At 36.6% G+C, this 23,457-nt stretch overlaps 5 protein-coding genes and 1 non-coding gene across 7 annotated transcripts; 3 read left to right on the forward strand and 3 right to left on the reverse strand.

The window, feature by feature from the left end:
• The first annotated feature begins 1,688 nt into the window (after positions 1–1,688).
• Positions 1,689–3,375, forward strand: LOC103944137 (D-aminoacyl-tRNA deacylase). 2 transcript variants are annotated; one of them, XM_048590928.1, is made up of 7 exons: positions 1,689–1,903; positions 2,013–2,104; positions 2,190–2,256; positions 2,349–2,379; positions 2,699–2,839; positions 3,042–3,123; positions 3,194–3,375. In XM_048590928.1, exons 1-7 carry the CDS (start codon positions 1,766–1,768, stop codon positions 3,195–3,197), a joined length of 555 nt encoding a protein of 184 aa, XP_048446885.1. In that variant the 5' UTR covers positions 1,689–1,765; the 3' UTR covers positions 3,198–3,375. The 2 variants fall into 2 exon arrangements, with proteins under 2 accessions (XP_048446885.1, XP_009352823.2); XM_009354548.3 differs by having other exon boundaries at positions 1,694–1,903; positions 3,210–3,375.
• LOC103944260 (negative regulator of systemic acquired resistance SNI1-like) lies at positions 3,298–7,909 on the reverse strand. The gene is made up of 16 exons (XM_018646679.2): positions 7,789–7,909; positions 7,495–7,561; positions 7,273–7,282; positions 7,097–7,177; positions 6,920–7,006; positions 6,643–6,714; positions 6,291–6,372; positions 6,161–6,210; positions 5,840–6,052; positions 5,692–5,762; positions 5,505–5,574; positions 5,041–5,106; positions 4,781–4,936; positions 4,080–4,216; positions 3,700–3,782; positions 3,298–3,537 (listed from the first exon to the last, which is right to left on the reverse strand). Exons 1-15 carry the CDS (start codon positions 7,892–7,894, stop codon positions 3,710–3,712), a joined length of 1,341 nt encoding a protein of 446 aa, XP_018502195.2. The 5' UTR covers positions 7,895–7,909; the 3' UTR covers positions 3,298–3,537; positions 3,700–3,709.
• A 117-nt stretch (positions 7,910–8,026) lies between these two features.
• Positions 8,027–8,099, reverse strand: TRNAE-CUC. Its single transcript has one exon. It is a non-coding gene; the product is annotated as a tRNA-Glu (tRNA).
• Positions 8,100–12,299: 4,200 nt separating this feature from the next.
• LOC103944138 (GDSL esterase/lipase At5g45950) lies at positions 12,300–14,245 on the forward strand. The gene is made up of 5 exons (XM_009354549.3): positions 12,300–12,620; positions 12,736–12,866; positions 12,972–13,205; positions 13,458–13,704; positions 13,874–14,245. Exons 1-5 carry the CDS (start codon positions 12,341–12,343, stop codon positions 14,062–14,064), a joined length of 1,083 nt encoding a protein of 360 aa, XP_009352824.1. The 5' UTR covers positions 12,300–12,340; the 3' UTR covers positions 14,065–14,245.
• A 1,648-nt stretch (positions 14,246–15,893) lies between these two features.
• LOC103944139 (ethylene-response factor C3) lies at positions 15,894–18,110 on the forward strand. Its single transcript, XM_009354551.2, is given in 3 exon segments — positions 15,894–17,510; positions 17,512–17,745; positions 17,747–18,110. Coding segments are annotated over 3 exon segments (804 nt in total). The 5' UTR covers positions 15,894–17,051; the 3' UTR covers positions 17,858–18,110.
• A 2,836-nt stretch (positions 18,111–20,946) lies between these two features.
• Positions 20,947–21,948, reverse strand: LOC103944140 (pathogenesis-related genes transcriptional activator PTI5). Its single transcript, XM_048590971.1, has one exon. It carries the CDS (start codon positions 21,837–21,839, stop codon positions 21,225–21,227), a length of 615 nt encoding a protein of 204 aa, XP_048446928.1. The 5' UTR covers positions 21,840–21,948; the 3' UTR covers positions 20,947–21,224.
• Between the last annotated feature and the right edge of the window lie 1,509 nt (positions 21,949–23,457).

A 23,457-nucleotide genomic window follows, 5' to 3' on the forward strand; every position in this document is an offset into this window, starting at 1 on the left:
CGTCACGCATTCAATTTCCCGCGGCGACATCAAGGCCTGGGGATGATCAGGAATGTTGGAAGCGACCGTGTTGTTCCACCTTAAACGGAGAACTCCATTCTTCTACATTAGGGAAAGGTGGAAACTCCTTTGGGGGAAAAAGACTTCGTTTAATATATCCTGTTATTCTAACTGTTCTCTTCCAAATACTTTCGTCACTTGGACTCGGACTTGCATTGCCCTGCTCCATTTTTCGGTCTCCAAACTTCCTCAGCAAGATAACAAGAGAGATTAGGAAACAAAATGTGGAAGTAACGCCGGTAATAATATAGAGGCCGGAGAAATTCTTGAGGTTCAAGCTTTCCGGTATATCTGAAGTCGCATTTCTTGAACACTCTTCTTCCTTTGGAGCCAACCACTTATGTTGTAGCTCCTTCAGTTCTCCATGTTCCAATAGCTTTAGAATGACCCTAGTGAAATCCCTCGCTATTGGGGAGCCTTTCTGGAATGCCTGCATGATAAACACGAAATCAATTCTGTTAGTTTCGTAGAACTACTTATGTTGAGGGAAGTGATTTCAGCACACCATTATATGGTAATTTATTGTTCTTTGGATTGAATAAACCAAAGGAGAATAAGTTGGCAAAAACAAACAACGGTGTGCAGAAACCGTTTCCCTAATGTTGAATAGTAAGAAGATGTGCTGTATGCAATGTATTCACTACTTACAAAGGTGAAACCTCCGAATCTGTAGGTTGGCGCAGTTCTAATGTATCCCTTACAGTTCTGTTTGATGAGTACTTCTGCAAATGGGAGTTCAAGAAAGACAGCAGATAAACTTTTGCTCTTGAAATCGTCCACGTTGTGTTGGGGGTCTATTTCTATGATGTTTGCGTTTCTGAATCCAATAACATTAAGCATGTAGTTCCTGACAAGTGAATCTGCAGTTGACCCAACTCTTGCATCGGTTCTCTTCAGCATTTCGATGTCTATTACGTTTGGTTCTATCCGTTTGATGGTAAGCATTGAAGAAAGATTAGCAGTGTAGCTTGAGCTTAGGATCAATACAACAAAAAGCCACTCTATAACAACTACTCGTGCTAAGTTGTTATAAAGAAATCTATTGGAGTTTTCTTTTAAATACAATTGCTATTTCTACTTCAAGTTTATCCCTCGGCATTTCACAGTAATATGAGTGAATGTGATACCTATACAAAAATTAGACAGTCTGGAATTGATACTAATAATGCTATTGTGACAATAGTGTGAGTTCAATACTATCGAGAGTTATACTTTAGAGCCTACTAATTTATAAGTATTACACTCGTGAGTTTAATATATTAAACTCATAAATTGGTATTAAACCATGTACGGGGCTTGACACCTGCCTAGTGCCAGAAGGTCAAGGAAGTTGGTGACATATTGACAGGGGAGCCGGCAACCGAAGCCTCGGTGAAGGCGGCAGTAACTATAACGGTCCTAAGGTAGCGAAATTTCTTGTTGGTTAAGTTCTAACCCACACAACACTCGTAATAATTATCTTATAGAGAGACACGGTGAACTAAACATACCTGTGAAAATGCATTCCATCACACTCAAATTTTCTTGCCTACCGTGAAAATTACACTCCTATACGAGCTCAATATATTGAGACCACGCTCACTTTTCCGGACCTACTGTGGAAGGTCTAAAGGATCGCTTAAACCTATTGCAGACTATTATTACACGAATAAAAATTCAAAAAAAAAAAAAAAAAAAAAGAGACCTAAAACAAAAAAGCAGAAACATGTACTGCCTGCCGCTGCCAGTGCCTCACTATTGCAAGCACGCGCACCAATCCCACAACTTTCGCCCCCGATCCAACCCTAAACCAATCAAAGCCATGAGAGCCGTCGTCCAGCGCGTCGCCTCCGCCAGCGTCGAGGTCAGTGAGTCCACACTCCCCACATCCACATTCACCCCTAATTTCGATCTGGTATACTGTATATTATTTATTATCCGACGCCTCAACTGCGTAAGATAGCAAATTGCAGGTGGAAGGGCGCATCGTGTCGGAGATTGGGCCGGGCCTCCTCGTCCTTGTCGGCCTCCATGACTCCGATTCCACCTCCGACGCCGACTACATGTCCGTACTCGCTGCTAAATTAATTTTTCTCTCAATTTTTATTTATTTTATTTTATTAGAATACTAATTAGTGAAAAATTTTCAGATGCCGGAAGGTCTTGAATATGAGGTTGTTCCCAAATGAAAGCACCGGCAGAGGATGGGACCAAAACGTAATTTCCCTCTTTTTTCATGAATTTAACTGAATTAACGGTTTCTATGCTGCTTTTTATTTATTTACTTTACTTCTTATTTACGTTTTCAGGTAATGCAGAGAAATTATGAAGTCCTACTTGGTAATTCAGCTAAATGTTTTTTTTTAGAAACATATAAATTACTATTTTTCAATCAATTATTTTCGTGAGGGCGAGCCTTGGCGCAATGAAAGGTTGCTCCTTTGTGACCGAAAGGTTACTGGGTTCGAGTCGTGAAAATAACGTATTTGCAAAACAAGGGTAAGACTACGTACAATAGACATTCCCCGACCATTGCAAAGCAGGGAGCCCTGTTGGCTTAGTAGGCTTAGTGAAAATTGAGCAATGCTGGACCAAACGGTCATATGTTATCCATATATGTGTACTTGTGAACTCTAATGCTGCAGTGAGAATGTGACAGTGAGTCAGTTTACATTGTACGGAATCTTGAAGGGCAACAAGCCGGATTTTCATGTGGCGATGCCGCCTCAGAAAGCGAAGCCCTTTCATGCTTCTGTGGTTGAGAGCTTCAGAAATTCCTACAAACCTGATGCAGTCAAAGGTGATGTCTCGTAACTCGAAAGTTCTGCTGTACGTTTGATGTATTGCATACATTGTCAAATAAACGGCTTGATCTCGCTTAACGGATTGAGAGTTCTCGCTGCGTTCTGTTATCTTTGGTTCAGAATTTTCGAGTTTTGGCTCTTTCTTTTTGAATGTGTTCGATTTGTTGATCTCTTTTGTTTCTTTGATTGGATGTGCAGATGGTGTGTTTGGAGCAATGATGAAGGTTAATTTGGTGAATGACGGACCAGTCACAATGCAGATCGACTCACAGTCCCCCAAGTGAGTGTACTCCCCTGGTGTTTCCGGTGTTTTCCTTCACCGTGTTTGCATTCGACTGAACTTAATTTTGCTAACAATCATCTCAGGAACTCGAATGATGTGAGCGAAGAACAATCATGATTTCGTCAATTGCCTCAAGTGAAGATTTAGCAATGGACTCGGAATTTGAATATCTAGGATTAATATTTGACTTTCTTGATTGATCTCTGGTTTTCCATCACCGTGTTTATACATTCTTGGTTTTCTTTTTGATCTCCGGCGAACGATCTCACTACAATTCTACAGCCTGACACTGATTTATCCTAGAACAAAAGTAGGTGGAAATGAAGGTTTAGGGCGGACCATAAAACACAAAGCGCGCGGCACATTCCTTAGTTCTTGTTAAGCTTTCACCGGGCGCTATTCGCAGCTGACCTGAAAAACGCGGAAACAAGCAAAGCTCAGATATCGGTTCTTCAGACAAAAAATTACAGTTACTGTAGGTTAGGATCAGAATCTTTCCTGATAAACAGACGTGATCAAGATTCAAGTTTAGCCAATAAGCGTATAAATACTAGAGCTTTTGAATCGGGTTACCTGTAAGATATTATGACTTTGCTGATACTATCGTAGCTGCTGTAAATAGTGCTTCCTTTCCAAGTGACGAGATCTCCATGCGCCTAAACCATGTTTTGGTAATAATACGTGGTTAAAACTTATAAATAAAAAGCCTACGTGCTTAAACTTACTGTTTATAACAGACGTGCGAAGGAAAACTAACGAAAAATTAAAAAAAAAAAAATTTTAGTTTTAATGAAAAATGACAAATAAATGTGTAGTGAATAGTACTAGGAAAATGTAAAAATCTGATTTTTCGTTAAAAGTGAATAGTACTGGGAGTGTTTCGTTAAAACTTTCCATGTGCGTAGGAAATAAAGAAACAAACAAGTAAAAACGGATTCTGATTCAGAACTTACTTGTCTGCTGCCTTCATATTTTTGAATGCTGATATTATATTCTCGCATATTTCAACAAGTAAGTCACTACTTGTTTCTTCATCGGAAGCAGAGGCGTCTCCAACCAGACGATTTTCACATGGCAGCGACAAATGAGCCTGAAAAGGACTTAGAAAGTTTTAAGAAACTTACGGTTAAAGTTTAAGACATGCTACTCTGATTGACTTAACATCGTAAGTCTCATAGCATAAGATAAAAAGCCATTTGGTGTGTTAATTTATCGTAGGATTAAATACTGGTGCATGCTCGTGCACACATACACGTACATAGTATGTCTTCTTAGCCATCCAATCAGATATAAATGTATATCGACTCATCCCAGTTGTCCAAATGTCATCCAACTGGGAAACAAGACCTCATCTAAGGCCTTTTCAGACAATTTTGGGTCATTTCGCTTGCACAATGCCCTCTAAACGCCATCGACTGCATTAACACCATGTAATCAATGGCACATGGTAATAGGCAATGTTCGGTAGTCCCACAAGAAAAGACAAGCTATATCTACGTGGTACATACCATCCATAGACGAACACTTCTGTAACCAATGCACACAGACATATACACAGGCGCACACACAATAAGAATGTTAAGGAAAAATGACATCACATCCTTTGAAGAATTAACCAAAACATCGCCCTGGAATGAATAAAGAGAATAATCACCTGAAATCCATGTGCTAAAAGCAACTGTACTACTTGTGTCCTAATCTTCTTTCTGGTACTTTTTGCACCGGTGATATTTGAAAAGCACTTCAATGCTCCGTTGAAAGATGCATCATCATCTGGAGGACCATTTGACCTACGAGTGCGAATGGAAGGCTACGACATGTAGAATACAATTAAGTGAGGACATTAACAGACAACAGGCAATATAACAAATAAAAGTAATGCCAGGACAAAATAAACGCACTCTGAAAACTTACCTTAGCAATATATTTCCACAAGTACTGAACAACTATCTTAAGCTTCCATTTAGGTTCATCCAAAACCTGCAAATGCAACCTCATAAAACAAACAAGGAATAAGAACTCGGGGCCAACTTATAAAAAATTGTTACACATTAATACTGAAGGTTAGAAATTAATGAAATACAAGACCCTTAACAAACTCAAAGAAATTGCTAATGATGCACCAAGTGCACATGAACCCAATTACACTTGAAGATAGAACAGCGGCCATGCTATAAGCACCAAGAACAATGTTTGTAAAGCATCAGATTTCAGTAAACAGCTATACAAATGAACTCCCCCTGTCAAAATTTAACAGATGAATGGAACTCCTTAGGTGCGAAATCAACGGTACTGGCTGCCACCTATGGTAGGGATTCAGAAACATAGAAAACCACAAATGGGAGAGGGTGAGGGATAGCAATTAAAACAATTTAAACCTGGAGAAATGGGTCAAGAATCTCTTTATTGTACGTTAGTTCCTCCAAAATCATCTCCAACAGAGGAGTTCTGCACCAAATGTGAAAAGTGTTTTTGCATAAAAAAAATATTAAAATGAAAGATGATATATAAGCAGAGAGAGAGAGAGAGAGCAACTACCGTTCAATCAAGAAAACAAACTAGTACCTGATGCCATCAGCTCTGATAGTAGAACCTTGCGTATCTGCACTCTGCATGGATACATCAAGCTCCATTATCTGAAAAGTCCAAAATGAGTGACAATTCTGAAATTCATCATACAAAACCTCCATAAAAACATTTCTAAGGGGCTTACAATTAATAGAAACTTCTGCGTGGCTATGCAGGTATTCTTTCCTATCTCGAGTAAAGCGATTGCAGGACCAGTATCAAAATTTTCAGCAGGTTGTGCCATAGGGTTCTCTGAACATATCAGATCATCAGTGAATCCAGCATGGGTTTGATACAGGTTACACATAATGGTCAAGCAATCCTTCATCAAGCTTGAGTGGTTTACTTTCCTTGACACCTTCAAAAGATACTTTTGAGGGTAAGAGTTGTGGTATAAGAATCAATTAATGTATCGGCAATGTGAAACGGGCTCTTCAGTATTCATGGCTTGAAAGAGAGAGAATACCAGAAGCATGTTGAGTAACGACTCTCTCAGAACTACCCAGTTCGTGGTTTCTGCATACAATAAGGAGCAACTTAAAACTTCCAGAAAGCTAGAGGTACATGACATAACAGATAAGAAGATATCAATTTACCTTTATAGATACAGTTACATGGTAGAAAATCCCATTCCAAAACATTAATTAGGTATTGAAACAATAGCATCTTTGCCAAGGACTGCAACAAAAGATCAAATAAGACCAAAAAAAGATGGGCAAATTCGCTTACCCAGGGAAGCAAGACTAAGCAGGTTAAGTAAGTCTATATCATTAAACTACCAAAAACATAAAACTCAATCAAAACCCAAAACCACGGATTGAATGAAAGCTCAAGAACGATACGGTCATATTATGCTCTCTGATCATTTTATCAGACATATTCAAAGAAAATGCGAATTCAAAATCTTCTCTTATACATTTTCTATGATCTTACTGCAAGTAAACTAACCTTTGTTTCTGATGCTTGGAAGTTTGCTTCACCAGTTGCATCAACAAGTTCTCGTATCAAAAGTTGGAAACTCTGCAGTTGGCAAGAGAACACTTCAATCAAGGTGAAATTGCAAGAGATGAGCTTACCAAAACGAAGATAAGATTCCAACGGGAGCTCCAAAACAAAATATATAAAATCAGGTGGAAATGTCATCAATCACTAGGATCTTAAACATAATAAAGTGAACTAGCTTTTCACACAAAAACTATAATTATGATCCAAAAATCTAACTCACATATGAGTCAACTGGTCTCCCGGAGTTATTAGCAGCTCCCTTTTCGTTACAAACGATTTCAGAGCTGAAGGCGAATGGAAACCAAGCCTAACAAGCACACAGAAATGGCGTTTAATTGATACAAGATGAGTCAGTCCAACATATCAAACAGATGGGGAGAAGATAAAGTCTTAGTACCTCTTCAACCACGATTAATACAGGTAAGCTACTGGATGATTTTGATTTATCTGCATCATAAGAATATACTCGAGGGAAACGCTAAAAAAAATACAGGAAGAGTAAATTTGTAAGAAACTTTGCACCATCTGATTGTATAAAAATACAAATTGAATATTAACGTGAGCATTGGGCACCTTATCTAAATGGAGAAGATTGCCTCAAACATGGTACTGTCCAACAAATGGCACGAACAGAAATTGGTTATTTGGGCAAAGATATATCGGAAACATCGATTATAATAAACAAAAAAAATCCATCTTTCGGGAAAATTTATGCCTATAAACCTATAAACAAGGTAATTTCCTCTAAAGATCCAATATTTTCCCTTCTTTTTGAATGTAAACAGAGAGAGAGACTAGGTAGGTGGAGTTCCATCTTTCGGTACAATGGAAGCAGCACGAACGGCTTCGAGAAAAGTGATTCCTGTTCACCAATTTCCAAATAAACAAGCAACGATTGAAAAACGCCCAAAAATGTTGGAAGAAAAAATACAGATAAAACGGTGTGATTCCCTTTATAATATAGAACAGAGTTGAAGCAACTGATAGAGGAACCAATTTTAGTTCCCCAACTTCATTTTCTTGACGAATTTTCTCAGCAGCCAAACAGGCAATTATCAACAAAAAGGGAACAACAGAATTAAGACTTACTATCCTCGTAGGCGTCCTGATTGTCTTTAGCTTCGGAAGACCCGAGGATCGCTAATATTTTCTCTTCGATTCCTCCCACGTTTCTCGTACTGCCGGGCTTCTCCATCTTTTCCTCTGCCAGAATTTCGAAACCCTAATCCGCATTGAGTTTATGTTCCCGCCAAAAAACCCACGCAGACGGAGACGGACTGACGCCGTTTGTGTTTGGAACGAAAGAGAAATTTGAAAAAAAATAGAATTCCGTTGCCGGGACTTGAACCCGGGTCTTTCGGGTGAGAGCCGAATATCCTGACCAACTAGACTACAACGGAGGACTTGGTAGTTCATTTAAAGAATTAGTTTTAGAATTAAGACAAAGTTTGGATCTTTAGTGCTTTGCTTGTATAGAAACTTTACTTCGTAAAGACTAATGTTGTTCATGTGTTTCATATTTTTCTTTCTATTTTACCAACCAAAGTTTAAATTCTTTTTTTTATAGCTAATTTTCCTGAAGACATATAACCCTTTTTTTTTCATGTTCTAATTTAAGACTAGAAAATATAGCCACAAGAGCACTAGAGATCAAGAAATATAGTCATGCTCAAACCTAACTCAAGTGGCTAAAATCTTACAAGTCTACAAATTTGGGTTAAAGGTTCGAGTGTTTCCGCAATTCATCTATTTTTCAAATTTTCCGCGTAAAAGAGGAGCAATGGAGGGAGGGAGATGGATAGAAGAAACAGCGAGAATGTAAATTTAAATGTGAAAATAACTTAAAAATTCTTCCATTTTTTATGTTTTTAGTTTTTCTCCATATATATTTCTTCTTTACCCCTCTTACTACCATTTTTCCACACCCTTTTTTATCTCATTTATTTTCTCTTGCCTTTATCACTATTAAAAAAATAATAATAATAAAAAAAAAGAAGCTAGATGAGCCTTAGTTAAGTTTACTAGCCTTCATGCACGCGTCACGCGCGTGTAGAAGGCATTTTTTGAATCACGGCGTGCTACGCGCGACTTACACGTTTTAAATGTATTTATATGCTTAGATTGACAAAAGAACAGTCAAATATTTGAAGTAAATAAATAATCTTAGATCATGCTTGAAGAAACCCCTCATAAACCAATTAAAGCAGCTGAATTCACATAATAAAATCGGTCTCTATTGAATTTATATTAAGAATAGAGAAAATAATATTTAATAAATAACTGATTGAATCACATTATTGTTAGTCCATTGTGAGGCTAAGCCCACCCTCCCTCCCACTTAATGTAGATAATATCGTTTGTTAAAAAAAAAAAAATCATTTGACAACTAATTTAATCACATTATTATCCGCGTACGAAAAACCTTTTTTATAACTGGCATTACACACCTCTTAAGATGTTTTGAACGTGTTTAAAAAAAGATAAAATATTATTTAATGAATAATTGATTGAATCATATTATTGCTAGCCTATTATGAGGTTTTAATTATTAAAAAAAAACTGTACAAAAAATTAATTATTAAAAAACACTGTTAAAATGATGAAAATACCCCTGCCACATTTGATGCATTATTTTGGGTTGCTTTTGAAGTTTTTTGTTTAAGGGGCATTTTTGTCTAACTATTTTTGTGAAGTTTGTGACACCAAAAATACTGTTCATTGGGCCCTTGGCTAGTTGGCTTTATATAAAGATGATTGATTTAAGCAAGTAAATGACTCCAGCATTCCTCAAAATAAATATGGTGAACTGCGCAGAACACAATATATATGAAAGAAAACTTGTGTGTTTATCTGTCGTTCAAAGGCTCTTTGGTAACTACATTTTCTAGTACATGAGATAAGATAGGAATAATAATACAGTGGAGCAATGGAGGAAGGAGGAGATGGAAGAAGGAAGGAAAAATCTGAACTTGAAAGTGAAACAACGTAAACATTCTTTCAATTTTTAGGTTTTTAGCTTTTATGCATATACATTTCTTATTCACCGGTCCTACTACCAGACAAGCCTCAATTAAGTTAGGTTTATGATCGATTCAGCACTTAAATAATGCCTGGTCTTTTGAGCTGAGACATCCTAACTTCCTCCAAGTTGGGTACAAGCAGAACCCAAATCTTTATGATCAATGACAATGATGTTTACCACCTTCAACCTCAATAAAAGAAAGCAATTTCTGGGCAGAGAAATGATGCGATCGAATAAAGTCGTAATCTGTATATTACTACTTCCTCAAAAAAAAGAAATATCTGTGCATTACAACCTTCAGCAGCTACGAGATTAATCAATGAGTTTCTTTTGGGTCAAATCAATCGATGAATTATTGAATATTTAAAATTGCACTACCTACTTTCTCTTCAACCACTAAATATGCTAGTTATATATTTTCTCGAACCGATATCATCGACCAACACAGATAAAACCCTACAACGTATATATATCACAATATCAATTGGGTTTCGAGTTATGGCAGACCCAATTTCTTGACCTGATCTTTAAAGATTTGCAGAAAATTATTGAAGCATTTAATTCTGTCCAGCAATAAAGCTATATTGTTTCACCGCCAAAGGAGGCTAATTATTGGAAGCAGCTCTGCTTAATTAGTTTGTTTCAACCTTTCTGTAATTAGGGTTTCTTACAGAAGACAGTATGGTCCATGGATGCATATTTTACATCTGGAAGTAAATAATACACAGAAGTGTGCGGAAGAATATTTGAGAACGTTTCTTGCAAGTTGCAATAATCCAACTTGTTCTTAACTTTGTTGGTTAGGCAGGCTAGCCGACCCACTGGATATGCGTGGTCCAGTTTATGCTATACATGAATTTGTTGCTTAAAACGCCGAGACCGGGCTACTGTTTCCTCCTAATTATTGATATATCTCATTTAGAATACATATCATGTGGTCGATGCACAAAATCGGATCAACATAAGCAAGACTCATAATCACACAAATATTGTGTTTGTGTGTGGTTCAATTTGAATTGGGCTACGTCTACGTATATAGTAGTTTATAATTCACTGTAAATATAATTGTAAATTTTACATTCAAGCCTTTGAGAAAGTAAAACCTCGAGAGAAAGAGATAATATGGTGTGAATATAAGTCCCAAATAAGAGAATTGAGAAAATAAAATACAATATATAAGCATATAGTTTCATCCTAATAACACTGAGACATTGTGATAAAACTCAATGTCTGGCAATAGGTAGGTTTGCAACTCGGGCAGGTTAGATGGTAACCCAACCCTAACCCAACATTCCTAATTTGGGTTTGGGTTCAGGTTAATTCGGGTTCGGGTTTAAATTGGGTTCAGGTTTGCCCAACCTTATCAATTTCAATCTTGTAACACATTATTTTATAAGATAAATCTCAAATTTTGAATCAAATAACATCATAAATATTTTAAAATCAATTTTACATACACAATACCAACGTTTTAACCAAAAGAAACGTAAAATCAACAAAATCATTTATTGCTTCAAATGAAAACCAAACAACAAACTTCGAGTAGCTTATATAATATGAAATGGGACGGGTAATATGTCCATGAGCAATTTGGGCTAGAAATGCGGTTGGGATTTGGTTGGCATGGACGGGCAAAGCATCAGCCCAACCCAACCCAACCCAATAATTAATAGGGTTGAGGTTGGGCTGGGTTTGGACGGGTTTTTCCTTTATTTTAAACCGCTCTATTGAGTTTGAAATCGGGTTGGCATGGGCAGATTCAGGTTGACCCAACCCAAGTTGCACCCTTAGCAATGAGTGATTAAGTTGGAATAATATTGGTATGGTTAGGAACTGAAGATTTGACATGCTGTAATTGGAAGGTAGAATCCTCCTTATATATAGAAAAAATGGAAGGTAGAAGCCTCCTTATACATAGAAAAAATGGGTGGGTAAAATCATTATTTGTTGTGCATGAAACCGAGACGCTAACTAATGGTCTACAATGTGTGTTAACTATCATATATGTGTCGAATAATTAATTTTGGACACCCTACAACCCGTTGATGTATATCCCTATTTCACTTCAGGTAAGTCCTTCTATTATTTGTGGAGTTCATGTGTGAAGAGAACTGGGCCAACTCGACCAACGCATATGTTAAGAGATTAGTGTTGCTATCATTTTTAACCTTGGTTTAGCTCAATAACTTTCATGTGCATTTTGCAGGTTCTGCCATGTCCACATTTATGTTTGACATCTGCTTCAGTAGCTAGCATTGAATTCTCTTCCCTTGCAAGCCACCCCTTTTACAACATATATATCCATCAATGAGAACACTGTCGACGAATCAAAACCTACCAGTCTAATGCTAGGGAGATTAAATTTGTAGATCAAATTTTGTAAATTAAACAACATGGAAGTTGATGATTGAGTTATTTCTTATTGGTGTTGATTAACATGATTATTTCTTATTGGTGATACATCATTTAGTCTGCAAATTTAGTCTACTAATCTTACTCAACCAACAATATCAGTCATTTAATTATCACCGGCCTATTAAAGGAGAGGTGAAGGGTGGCATTAACGCATTAATGTCTTAGTGTTTGGAGGACCTATTAAAGTTCCATAGAAAAGCATTAATGCATTCAAAAATGGTGGCGATGGGTGTGCTGATCGTAACGTTGGGTTTGCTGCTTCCTTTGCTCTCAGGAGCAGTCGACATTGGCCGAGTGAGGGAAGTCGCTGCTCGGAACAACGTAACATGTGTCTTAGTGTTTGGAGATTCAAGTGTTGATCCTGGCAACAACAATGTTCTACCGACCTTCCTGAAGGGCAACTTCCTTCCTTATGGGAAAGACTTCTTAAATGGCCTCCCTACTGGAAGGTTCTCTAATGGAAGACTTGCCACAGATTTTATTGGTACGTAACACAGTTTTAATTCATAATTAGTCACATTATGACTAATTTACTTGTATTTCATATGTTGTGTTTATTCAATTACCTTGCATGTTTCCGATTTACGATCAATTACCAGCGGATGCCCTTGGTTACACAAAAATAATCCCAGCATTTCTTGACACCAATTTGAAGTTGCAAGATCTGCCGCATGGTGTTAGTTTCGCATCAGCTGGTTCCGGCTATGATGATTTGACCGCCAACATTTCGGTAACTGACTATGGAATACTTTTTAATGAGAAATTTTAGTGTGACGGTCACATAATCACAAGTGAAAACTAATGTATATCAATTTTCTTTTTGTTGATTGAACAGAGTGTATTGTCTCTTCCCAGACAGCTGAAGTATTTTTTGCATTACAAAGTCAAGCTGATAAAATTGGTAGGTCAGAAGAAGGCTGAGGATATTATTAGAACTGCTGTACTCGTATTGAGTATGGGCACAAATGACTTTGTCCAAAATTACTACTTGGACCCAACTCGACCCAAGCAGTTCAGTGTTGAAGAGTACCAAAATTACTTGGTCTCTTGCATGGCTAATGGCATTCAGGTCCTCTTCTTTAATCTCCTAATCTTCGGCCCTAACTAAAATGTTTGAATTCATAAAATCCCTACGAAATGGTTTCGACACACCTGTTTTCTCCTTCTGCATACATTTCTTTTCATCTTGGCCTTTGAATTCAATCAATCAAGGTAAAGTAAAGTAAGAGACACAAAGAGAGGTGTGCAAAAAGAGAAAAACTGCGTACACATATCTGTAATCTGTATTGTTAAACATTTTTTAGGTTTATTTTTGGTGCAGCAAATGGAGAGGATAGGAGCGACAAGATTGGTTGTGGTTGGGGTTCCACCATTGGGGTGCATGCCACTAGTGAAAACGCTAATGGACGTGACAGCATGTGCTGAAAATTACAACAAAGTGGCATTCTCGTTGGGTTCCAGGATACAAAAGAAATTGGAGGCCATAACCAAAACATCCAGAATGAAAATTGGTTTTGTTGATGCTTATGGTATTATACAAAATGCCATAAATAACCCAAAATTATATGGTCAGTCAATTTTTCTGCTTACTATTTATTCATAAATTTATTAAAAATAAGTAATTCGTATCTGATTTGACACCTGATTTGACACGTTACTTGACACCAGATAATGGAGACAAGTCCAAATTCTGTGTTATAACTAAAAGAAACTAAAAAGTTTTGTGAAAACTGGCAGATTTGGCTGAAACTTCAAAAGGATGCTGCGGGACTGGAGCCATAGAATTTGGAGATTCATGCCGGGGACTAGAGACATGCACTGACCCAGCAAAGTACGTATACTGGGATGCTGTTCATCCAACTGAAAAAATGTACAAAATCATTGCTGACAAGGCTCTCGAAACTCTTTCCGAAGCACTCTTCGTATAAGAGAATTTGGCGGGGTACACAGTGATGTATGCACAAGAAATCAGTTGGTGATTCTTAAATTGTATCGATTGTTGTCAAAAGAATTTAAGTACCAGAGTTGAAGGTTCGAGTAATTTGTTTTACTCACGTGAGTAATTGTGATAATCATTTCACGTAATAATCATTTCCTGGTCCAACATAACGCAATTTTTTCACAATATAACCGTGACACGTATGCTTGCATTTTATTTTGCACTCACTTGGGTTATAAGATCTTCATGAACGACTATGGTAATTGATCAATTATAGTCCTTGATGACACGACCAATTGTAGAGCGGAATGCTAGTTTAAACAAGTTCTAACTAGTATGCTTTCTGTGTGGGGTGCAGTGAAGCCCAAAAAACGTACTTATCTGGATTATCTGGATTTAGGACGTACAAATGCACTGAAATTGTACAAATAGAACACTTCTTATTTTTCATTCTTTATTTGTGGATAAATAGATAATATATCATTAATGAGATTAATATTCATGCTTTACATATCAATTTGCAATTTTAATGTGAGGTAAAAACAAAAAAAATAAAAAAAAAAAAAAAAATAAAAATTGTAATCTAACGCAATGTGCTGGTCTATCATTGCCATTGGAGAGAATTGCCAGCACCGTTCCTACGCAAAAGCTGATGTGCATAACTGTACTATAGCTGCACAAACTTATTTGCTATATTTATTAATAATTTGATTTAGAACATCTAATAGAAAAATATTATAAAAGCTTTATTCAGTTTTATATTCTTTTAAGTTTAGAGTCGTTGACTACACCTTTCGGCCTGATCTTAGGCCCTGACTCATCCTTCGTGAATGAATCTTACAAAGGAATCCTTAGGTTTTCGAGGGCATTAATCCTCACCAATGTTTGTGTTAATCAAGCCGACATTCTCACTCCTGCTTTGTCACCGCTACTCGTGCAAGTGCTTCTCTCTAAGCGGAACCCTCCCTAACGAAGCATTTTTACATCCCACAAGGATTTTTGCCCCGTGTTATTTTGACGGTTGTCTAGTCCTTCATTAAATTAATAATAGGATAAGTGCGAGACAATTTATTAGTTAGTGTGGAATCCACATTTACAGCATACATACCACAACTATTCACATATGGAGCATTGACTTCTCAACGATCTCAACTATAATGCTTTGTTTTCTAAAACGACAACTCCTTGTCACATAGTTTGATCCCAATAGTGACAGTGTAGCTTTTATGAAGTTCATAAATTGGTCTCACGTATGCCACATCGTCATTATAATGAAAGCTTATACAATCAAATAAATAGAAGACATACTTTTTCAATTTTAAAATCTCATGATGTAATATGCGAAATTAAAGCTTTGTGGCATTTTTCAAATATTATGCAAAACATGAAGTGTGTAAAATGTAGTTAGATCTTTTCTACTTTATGAAGTAGGGATAATTGAATTTGAATACAAATATGACACAATGTCCTAGCCAACTAAACGTTTAGGTCTTAAAAAGACAATATCAAGTTGAAGCTTGAGGGAGCGCATGACATCCTAGCACAAGTGAAAAATCAGCGAGAGTTGCCAAACAACTTACGCTTTGCAAGAATATGTTATCCTTTTGCCATCAACAGAAGCAAAGAGAAGTGATCAAAGTCAAACCCCTTGGCTCTGAATACATTTCTAACACGCCTAATTCAAATGCACCCACGGATTTTGATAAATATTCCACTCCAAATCATGTTCGTACGCCGCATCTACATAACAACATCCCTAGCTTGCTTTGATCTTCTGCAAATCAAACCTCCCCTTTTGTCATCGGCCCTTATTGTTTTTATTCTCGCTAGCTAGCTATTATATTATTATTCTAAGTGAAGCGTGCGGCTAGTTTAGGACATTGATAGCTTGTATTTGTGCATCTACTGGTTAATCAAGCTGGCATTTCTTGGGCTCTAAGATATGCCAGCTTATTGCAAAAAATGAATATCACAAGGTTGGATACCGTGGCATTTCTTGGATACCATGTTCACTGCCATTTCTGGGTTCCTTGGACGGGACTGGATTAGTCCAAGAAATGAATATCACAAGGTTGGATTGGATGGAGTTTTACAATTATTTAACAATTATATTTTCCATGTAAATTTCAAATGACCCTCTTTGAAGTTTTTTCGATTATAAAATAATGTTCTTTTGGAAATGTCTTCAAGTAAATTAGTATAGGGCAGCACTTTTGGACTTTACAATTTTGCAGTCTCTTCTCTGTGTGGTAAAAAGATTTTAAAACTCTCATATTATATCTTTTTTCAAGGGTACACAAGAATTTACTTGTGAAATCAGTAGCTTCAGGTCAAAGGGATCTGATTTGCAACAAGAATTAATTAATTATGTTCAGATGGGATATTTTTGCTAATTAATCCTCAAATGATCCAAATCCCTTTCCACCTGACTCTGCCAAGTGCCATCTATATATGATATTATATTGTCTCAGTTGAGTCCTAAAATACAATTCTGAATACTGCAGCCATCTGTCTGCAATTATTTTCAAAGAGTACCTTAAGGAAAAAAATGATTTTATAGTAGGTTTTTAGGATTGTTTAGAAGCGAGAGGTGTAAGCGTGCCACTATAAAAACTCAACTTTATACTCTATCCAGCTTTCAATTCGTCTTCTTCTTTGTTTCTTATGTAATCTTCATGAATTTGTGGAAGGTCTTGACAATAGAAAACCCTAAGTGCATAGAATCTACATCGATAAAGCCGCACAAATGATTAGAACACCACAAAAGTCGATGTGGGAGACTTAATAATGAATCCCACATTTTATTAAACTCTTAAACTCCTGAAATCCTCCATGCATTTAGCAGCTGGATTGAGCTACAAGTTTCCAGGCCCTTCATTAAAAGCTTAGCTGTTCACGCGTCTCTCTTTAGTCCTTTATATTGCCCATTCTTTCAATCTCTTCTCTCCCCTCATATCGACTTCAAATTGTGTGAATATGACTGTACATAGTGATATTCATGCAGAAAAGCCAGCATCTGAAGATATTCATGCAGAAAAGCCAGCATCTGAAGCTATAGTACTAGAGAACGTGTGGGCGAGCTTTATCGGTGTGGATGGACCGAAAAACGCAACAGAATTGTCTCAATCCTGGGAAGATATGCCTCCTCTTGATGGGAGAGAAGGTTCAATGGAAGTTCTACAAAGGCTACCAAGTCTAGGTAGGTGGATATCAATGGGAACTGAGGCCTGGGAGGAGCTTCTGGACAGTGTTGTTGGTCCTGCACAAAATACGGAGCAGTCTTGCAATGACAAGTTAGAAGGCAATGGAGCTACAAATTCGGAATGTGAAGCAAAGGTCGAGAGAGCAAAGAAAGTGGAAATTGTGAAGCACTACCGCGGAGTTAGGAGGCGGCCGTGGGGCAAGTATGCAGCAGAGATTAGGGACTCAACAAGAAAAGGGGACTAGGGTTTGGCTTGGGACTTTTAAGACTGCTGAGGAGGCCGCTTTGGCTTATGACAAGGCTGCTTTGAGAATTAGAGGCTCAAAGGCACATCTTAACTTCCCCCTTGAAACAGTTGCAAAGGCTATGGGATTGGATTGCTTCAGCATTTCTTCATCCTCAATCGGTTCGAATCCTCGGAAGAGAGGGTTGAGCGATTGGGAAGAAAATGTTGAGGAAAGAAAACCATGCAGTGAAGAGGAAGGCAAGCATTCATAAGATGTGTTATCATGAATTTGATGTATTTGAGTTCCAAGACCTGGGAAGTGACTACTTGGACAGTTTGCTGTCTTCTTTTTGAAGAACATGATGTGTAACTTCCATTCAAACTAGCCTTACAGAAAGAGAAAGCAATTTCTATTTAAAAAAATAGCAAAACATTATATACTTACATACAATTTCTCGTGGAATCTGCATACATTAATCAACAATTATAGTGTGCCTTGTTAAGATTTTAATAAAGGATAGTGACTCGCCAACTTAAGACACATCAGCAGGTGTGTTAGGATTTTATACAAAAGGTTTCCATGTTATAACCACTCTTGTAATTTACTTTTTCCAGATTTTCAAAGAGTTTTATATTATTTAATTATTTTACTATTCTTAGTTCGAGAGATTGGTGGGTAATTCAAGTAGACCAAATTTATAGATTAAATTTTGTAAATTAGATGATAAGTCAATGAGTAGATTATTACTTAAGTGTTGATTAACTTACCTAATTTTTTAGGGTACTGCTAGAAAGACTAAATTTGTCGACAAAATTATTATTTGTCATCAATAGGAATGAGCATATTTATCAATGTTTAAGTAATAGCCTAATTATTAATTTCCATGTCATTTAATTTTCAAATTTTTTCTACAATCTACTTAGCATTACTCTACCATCAAAAGGATATCTCTGAGCTGGCTTAAGATGGAGAGGCAAATAAAATGAAAACGTTGAATGATGATAGACTTTTTACAAAAAATGGTTATGAGATTGCTATAACTCTTCATTTTAATTTTTGAGCTTTAAAATTAATAGAAATGATCTATGAAATTGTCTACTGTCAATTATTTTGGTTTTTTGTGAAAAAATTTCTTTTAAATTGAAGAAATCACCCGTTCAAGAGGAAAAGTTGATTTGACAAAAAAACACCTTTAATTTAACGGAGGTTTCTCACTGAAAGACCAAAATGGACAATCTCATAAACCACAATTTTAAATTTCAAAAATTAAAATGAAGAATTATGTAAATCTCAAAAATCATCTAAGATAAAAAGCGAAAGGAAAAGGACAATTTGTGGTTACTCCTCGGGGAGTAGTGTACCCAATATGCTGACTTGGAGACGTGGAACAATAAGATAATAACACCTGTCCATCTCAAATCTGCTAACACATAGCCAATCAGCCTTTATCCTTTTTGCCAAACACATTCTATTCTGCTATCCAAACACGTCTTCTCCCTCACCAAATTTCTACCAGCCTTTCATGAGTTCCATCCCATTATCCCAAGCCACCGTCCTTTCCCACCACCACCAAGCCCACCCACCCTCCTCCCACCGCTGACTGCACCCCGCAGTGAGATTGCGGCGACAAAATTTGGGAGGATTACGGATTGGGGTATCTCGGTTAAGGAATCGACGTCGGCTTGGCGAGTGAGCTTGAAGCTTGCACATGATGCCGGAGCCGTCGAGGTCACGGGGTGGGGTTGACGAAGGTTGGAAGAGGATAGGGTTGTTCAGATTTGACATGGCAGAGGTAATAGGAGGAAGAAGAGGGCTGTTTGGTTCTCAACATAGCAAAAATTTGATACGGAATTAAAAGGGACAGCTGTTCCCATTTCACAGGGCCATGTCATTTGGTCAGGAATTAGACACTCTCGGGGGAGGACCCATGTATTTTTCAAAAGAACATAACACGTCAGAAAGTATTCGGAAGGACAAAAAGGTTCCCACGTGGTAATTTAGAATAATGTTATTCATATCATGTTTTTATATAGTATTTTCATATTACCTTAGGCGACATCTGATGTTAATAGTCACATTATTTAAAAATTTTGTAAAATCCAAGGAAATGAAAAAGAAAGACTCATCGTATACCACAATCATCATTTAATTAACTAGTTTTTCTTAATTATTAGTTTATTAAATAATAAACTAAATTTAAAAATTTAATTAATTTAAATGATGTGATTGTTCACATTAAATATCATCAAAAATAATATAAAAATGTGATACGAAAATATTATATGAATAATCAGATACCAAGTTCAAATTCTCCATCTCAACTTTTAACCCTCAAGTATATCTACTTTCACATGTTGAAGATGAACCATCTTTTTTCAATTATTAAAAGAAAACAAAATAAAGCAAACCCACTCCGCAACCGACCTTGAATTTTTAATTTATTTACTTTTCTCTCTTCCCTGTTCAAAGTCAAGCCGTGCTATGAACCTGGTCAGCTTATCCAAAAGACATTTCACATTTCTTTTTCTTAATAACAAAATTTTAAATTGTACGGTCAATGGATGGTCTACATGAACTGCTCTTCTTCTAGTTGAAAATAAAAAGGAGGTTGATTTGCTGATTAGAAAATTTGGTCCCTGCAAGGGATAAGTCTATTTGCTTTGAATATGAGATTAGATTATTGTCAATCTAAGTTACGTGTAAGTTTTTGGGTTCAACTTGCAATAGAATGGAACAAATTAATGTGAGAGAACCAATGTGAGATTAGGTTGGATTGATTGACCAAATTGGCAATTAGTCTTACAAAAATTAGATAGAGAGGTTCATGTGTGTCTACCCACCAACCAAAATAGTGGTCCATTTGACAAGTGAGAAATGCTAAAGAGATTCAAAAGTGGAAACACTTCATGAGCTTTCTGTCATCTTATATTTTTAATACAATATTTTATAACGTTGACACATGAATTGACGTTCAATTACGAGGTGATCAATGATTCATGAAAAATACTTTGAAAGAGTTTCCTTTACATTTCTCCAAGACACTATTTAGTATGTAAAAATTGTCCCATAGTCCATGCAACACTACAAAATATAAGCCCAGAGACTGATTTTTAAGGGACTGATATGAACAGTCCTCTTCATTTTCACATTAGGTACTGGACAAGATGATAATTAATTCTCACTGAGTGTTCCACAAATTGTAGGTAAATTGTCTTAGTAGATGAGAAATGTTAAGAGGAATCTCTCACAAGTGGGACTCTTTGTCACATCCAGTTTAACGTCAATTCTTATACCAACATTATTAAACATTGTGCAAAAAATATGAGGTAAAAGAGATTTCATGAAGGTCCCGCTTTTAAGAGTTATTTTAGCATTTCTTCTTGCATCCACCTGCCTCATCAAAATTGTGAAGCTCAAAGAGAGAAAACCAAAAGAATGTATGTATCTATACAAAATAAGCTCCAACTCATTCAATTATATTACAAAACCAATAAAATTCACTTCTTGCAGTACATTTGTATACCCTTTTTTCTTTCTTTGGCAGTGAATTATATTGTTACTGTTTGTGTTGGCAAAGCAAAAGAGAATAACTAGCCAATGAAAGAAAAATTACAAACTTTCCCAGACACCTCTTAAGAACTCTGCGTTCTATAAAATGAAACTTAATGTCCTAATGTTTAGTAACCCGAAGTTTGTAAGTAAAAAAGAAGAAGAAGATTTCTAGAAGATCTGACCCTCCATATTTTGTACCTCCACGGTACTTAATTTACTCTCAGATTCTGATATTGGCGTCCCAACTGAAGGCATACTAGAACTTCCACTTGAGTCTGAAGTAGTAATACTGCTTTTACTATTTAAGCTGCAAGGTATACTAAAACTTGGCCTGAATCTATGAACTGATGATGTTGGTGGAGATGATGCAGCCACAATTTCAGCTGGGAAATTAAGCATGGCCTTAGTACCACGCATTCGAAAAGCTGCTCGATCGTATGCCAAGGCAGCTTCTTCGGCTGTGTTAAATGTTCCTAGCCATACACGCGCACCTTGTCTTGCAGAGTCACGGATTTCAGCTGCGTACTTGCCCCACGGACGCCTCCTCACGCCTCTATAGTGCTTTTTGCCGACGTTCTTGGTGGGTTCGAGGCGATTTGGTTGACGATGGATGTGGTGCCTCTGTGGCAATAGTGAGGGGGTGAGAGACGTGGCTTCATTTAGGACTTGGTATATGACCATGTCTTGTGAGTCATTCTCATTCAATGGGAGCTCATTTTGTTGTGAGGAGGCTAAAGCCATAGCTTCCTTAGCCAGTTCTTCCTCCCCAAGTTGCCTTCTCATCCCTGTAAGGAGCCTTCTGAAATCTGGCAAGAACAGGTATTGAAGATAGTGGCTTATAGGCACAAGACTTGTATTTAACTTTGGACTAAACGGAGGAGGGAACGTGGGGTCAAAGAATTTTCATTGGCACGAGGATCGTGATGGAAATCAACAAAAAGAAAATTAAATATTGGACTAGTCTTCCACCCCTTGATGTTGATGGTGCACAACTCTTGCCCTTGGCTTCCTTCTGATATTACAAATCATACCAAGCATAATAACTAAAATTTCCATTTAGTAATTCAGGGAAATTGGTACGAAGGTCGATGCCCCAAAGATGGGTTTAAGGGGTGATATTTGCCATAAACTTGTTATGCTTCATAATCTCAAAATATGCCTTGAGCAGACATATGTGGGATAATAAGCACTTGCAACTTTCGCATCATCACTGTGAAACTAACTAAGGTTGATTTGTGTTAAATTTGGACTTAGATAAATTAGTTAGAGCAATATGTTTTCATTATGTACTCAAATTTGAATTTCTTTTAGTAGTTTAAATTAATCTAGTGCAGGCTTGTCGCTTGTAACACAAATCTTATAACCTCTCTCACAACATGCATGCGTAACACATACCTTATTCACTCTATTTTTTTGTCGGGTCCGTCAGTTGTGCCAAAATCATGTATTTTTTTTCATGGTAAATTAGGTTAAACTGCAAATTGAGCTAAACGGTAAACATAAGCAAATGGATGCTAACTTAGTAATTCAATTGCAAGACTTGGCTTGTTGTTATGGGCAATGGGTTGGTAAAGTCAACAATGTGACTGTCTAGGCAAGGAAAGTGTGAAAGACGTTTCTTGGTGGAATTTTGGGATGACGATGATCAAATTTGATTTTGGATTCATACACATCGCAACTTCAACTTTTCTTCTGTATATGACGTCGTGACGGTCGTAATATTATAACTTTTTTAGGTCGTGGGTCGTGTTATTAACCCAATCTGGTCCATAGCTTGACTTTTCAACAATTTGTTTAAAATTATAATTAAGAATTGTCCAAGACTTCAAATCAATAGCAACCACAAAGAGTTCTAAAATTTTTGCGAATGTTGATGAAGATGGAGGTCCTAATCAAAGACTTAGAATAACACATGCGTTGAAATTAAATACTTTTGGAAAGATCTATAAATAAGGCAATGGAAAGGTGAATAATGATTTTGGTGTCACCAATTCAACAAAAATATTTAGACAAAAATATCCTCAAGCTAAAAAACTTCAAAGGCATCTCAAAATAATGCATCAAATAAGGTAGGGCCATTTTTGTCATTTTGACAGTTTTTTTTAATTAGTACATCATAATAGGCTAGTAATAATGTGATTCAATTTGTCTATTTTTAAACACTTTCAAAATATTTTAAGAGATGTGTAATGCCGGCTATAAAAAAAAGGTCATTCACACGCATATAATAATGTGATTAAATTAGTTGTCAAATGATTATTTTTTTTTTAACAAATGATATTATCTACATTAAGGGGGAGGGGAGTGGGTTTAGCCTTACAATAGGCTAGCAATAATGTGTTCAATAAGTTGTTTATTAAATATTATTTTTTCTATTTTAAACATGTTCAAAACATCTTAA

This window comes from the organism of the source record quoted next, unplaced genomic scaffold, assembly GCF_019419815.1.
Source record: "Pyrus x bretschneideri cultivar Hongxiangsu unplaced genomic scaffold, Pyrus_bretschneideri_v1 Contig33, whole genome shotgun sequence".
Taxonomy (NCBI): Eukaryota; Viridiplantae; Streptophyta; class Magnoliopsida; order Rosales; family Rosaceae; genus Pyrus; species Pyrus x bretschneideri.

Bases quoted from the DNA above. Each gene is read 5' to 3' on its own strand.
- LOC103944137 (XM_009354548.3), top strand. From the start codon at position 1,766: ATGTACTGCCTGCCGCTGCCAGTGCCTCACTATTGCAAGCACGCGCAC. The intron at 2,105-2,189 runs GTCCGTACTCGC...AAAAATTTTCAG, and splicing joins ACCTCCGACGCCGACTACAT to ATGCCGGAAGGTCTTGAATA. The intron at 2,380-2,698 runs GTAATTCAGCTA...AGAATGTGACAG, and splicing joins AAATTATGAAGTCCTACTTG to TGAGTCAGTTTACATTGTAC.
- LOC103944260 (XM_018646679.2), bottom strand. From the start codon at position 7,894: ATGGAGAAGCCCGGCAGTACGAGAAACGTGGGAGGAATCGAAGAGAAA. The intron at 6,053-6,160 runs GTATTCTCTCTC...TATCTTTTGAAG, and splicing joins CGTTACTCAACATGCTTCTG to GTGTCAAGGAAAGTAAACCA. The intron at 3,783-4,079 runs GTAAGTTCTGAA...AACATGGTTTAG, and splicing joins AATATGAAGGCAGCAGACAA to GCGCATGGAGATCTCGTCAC.
- LOC103944138 (XM_009354549.3), top strand. From the start codon at position 12,341: ATGCATTCAAAAATGGTGGCGATGGGTGTGCTGATCGTAACGTTGGGT. The intron at 12,867-12,971 runs GTAACTGACTAT...TTGATTGAACAG, and splicing joins ATTTGACCGCCAACATTTCG to AGTGTATTGTCTCTTCCCAG. The intron at 13,705-13,873 runs GTCAGTCAATTT...GAAAACTGGCAG, and splicing joins AAATAACCCAAAATTATATG to ATTTGGCTGAAACTTCAAAA.
- LOC103944140 (XM_048590971.1), bottom strand. From the start codon at position 21,839: ATGAGAAGGCAACTTGGGGAGGAAGAACTGGCTAAGGAAGCTATGGCT.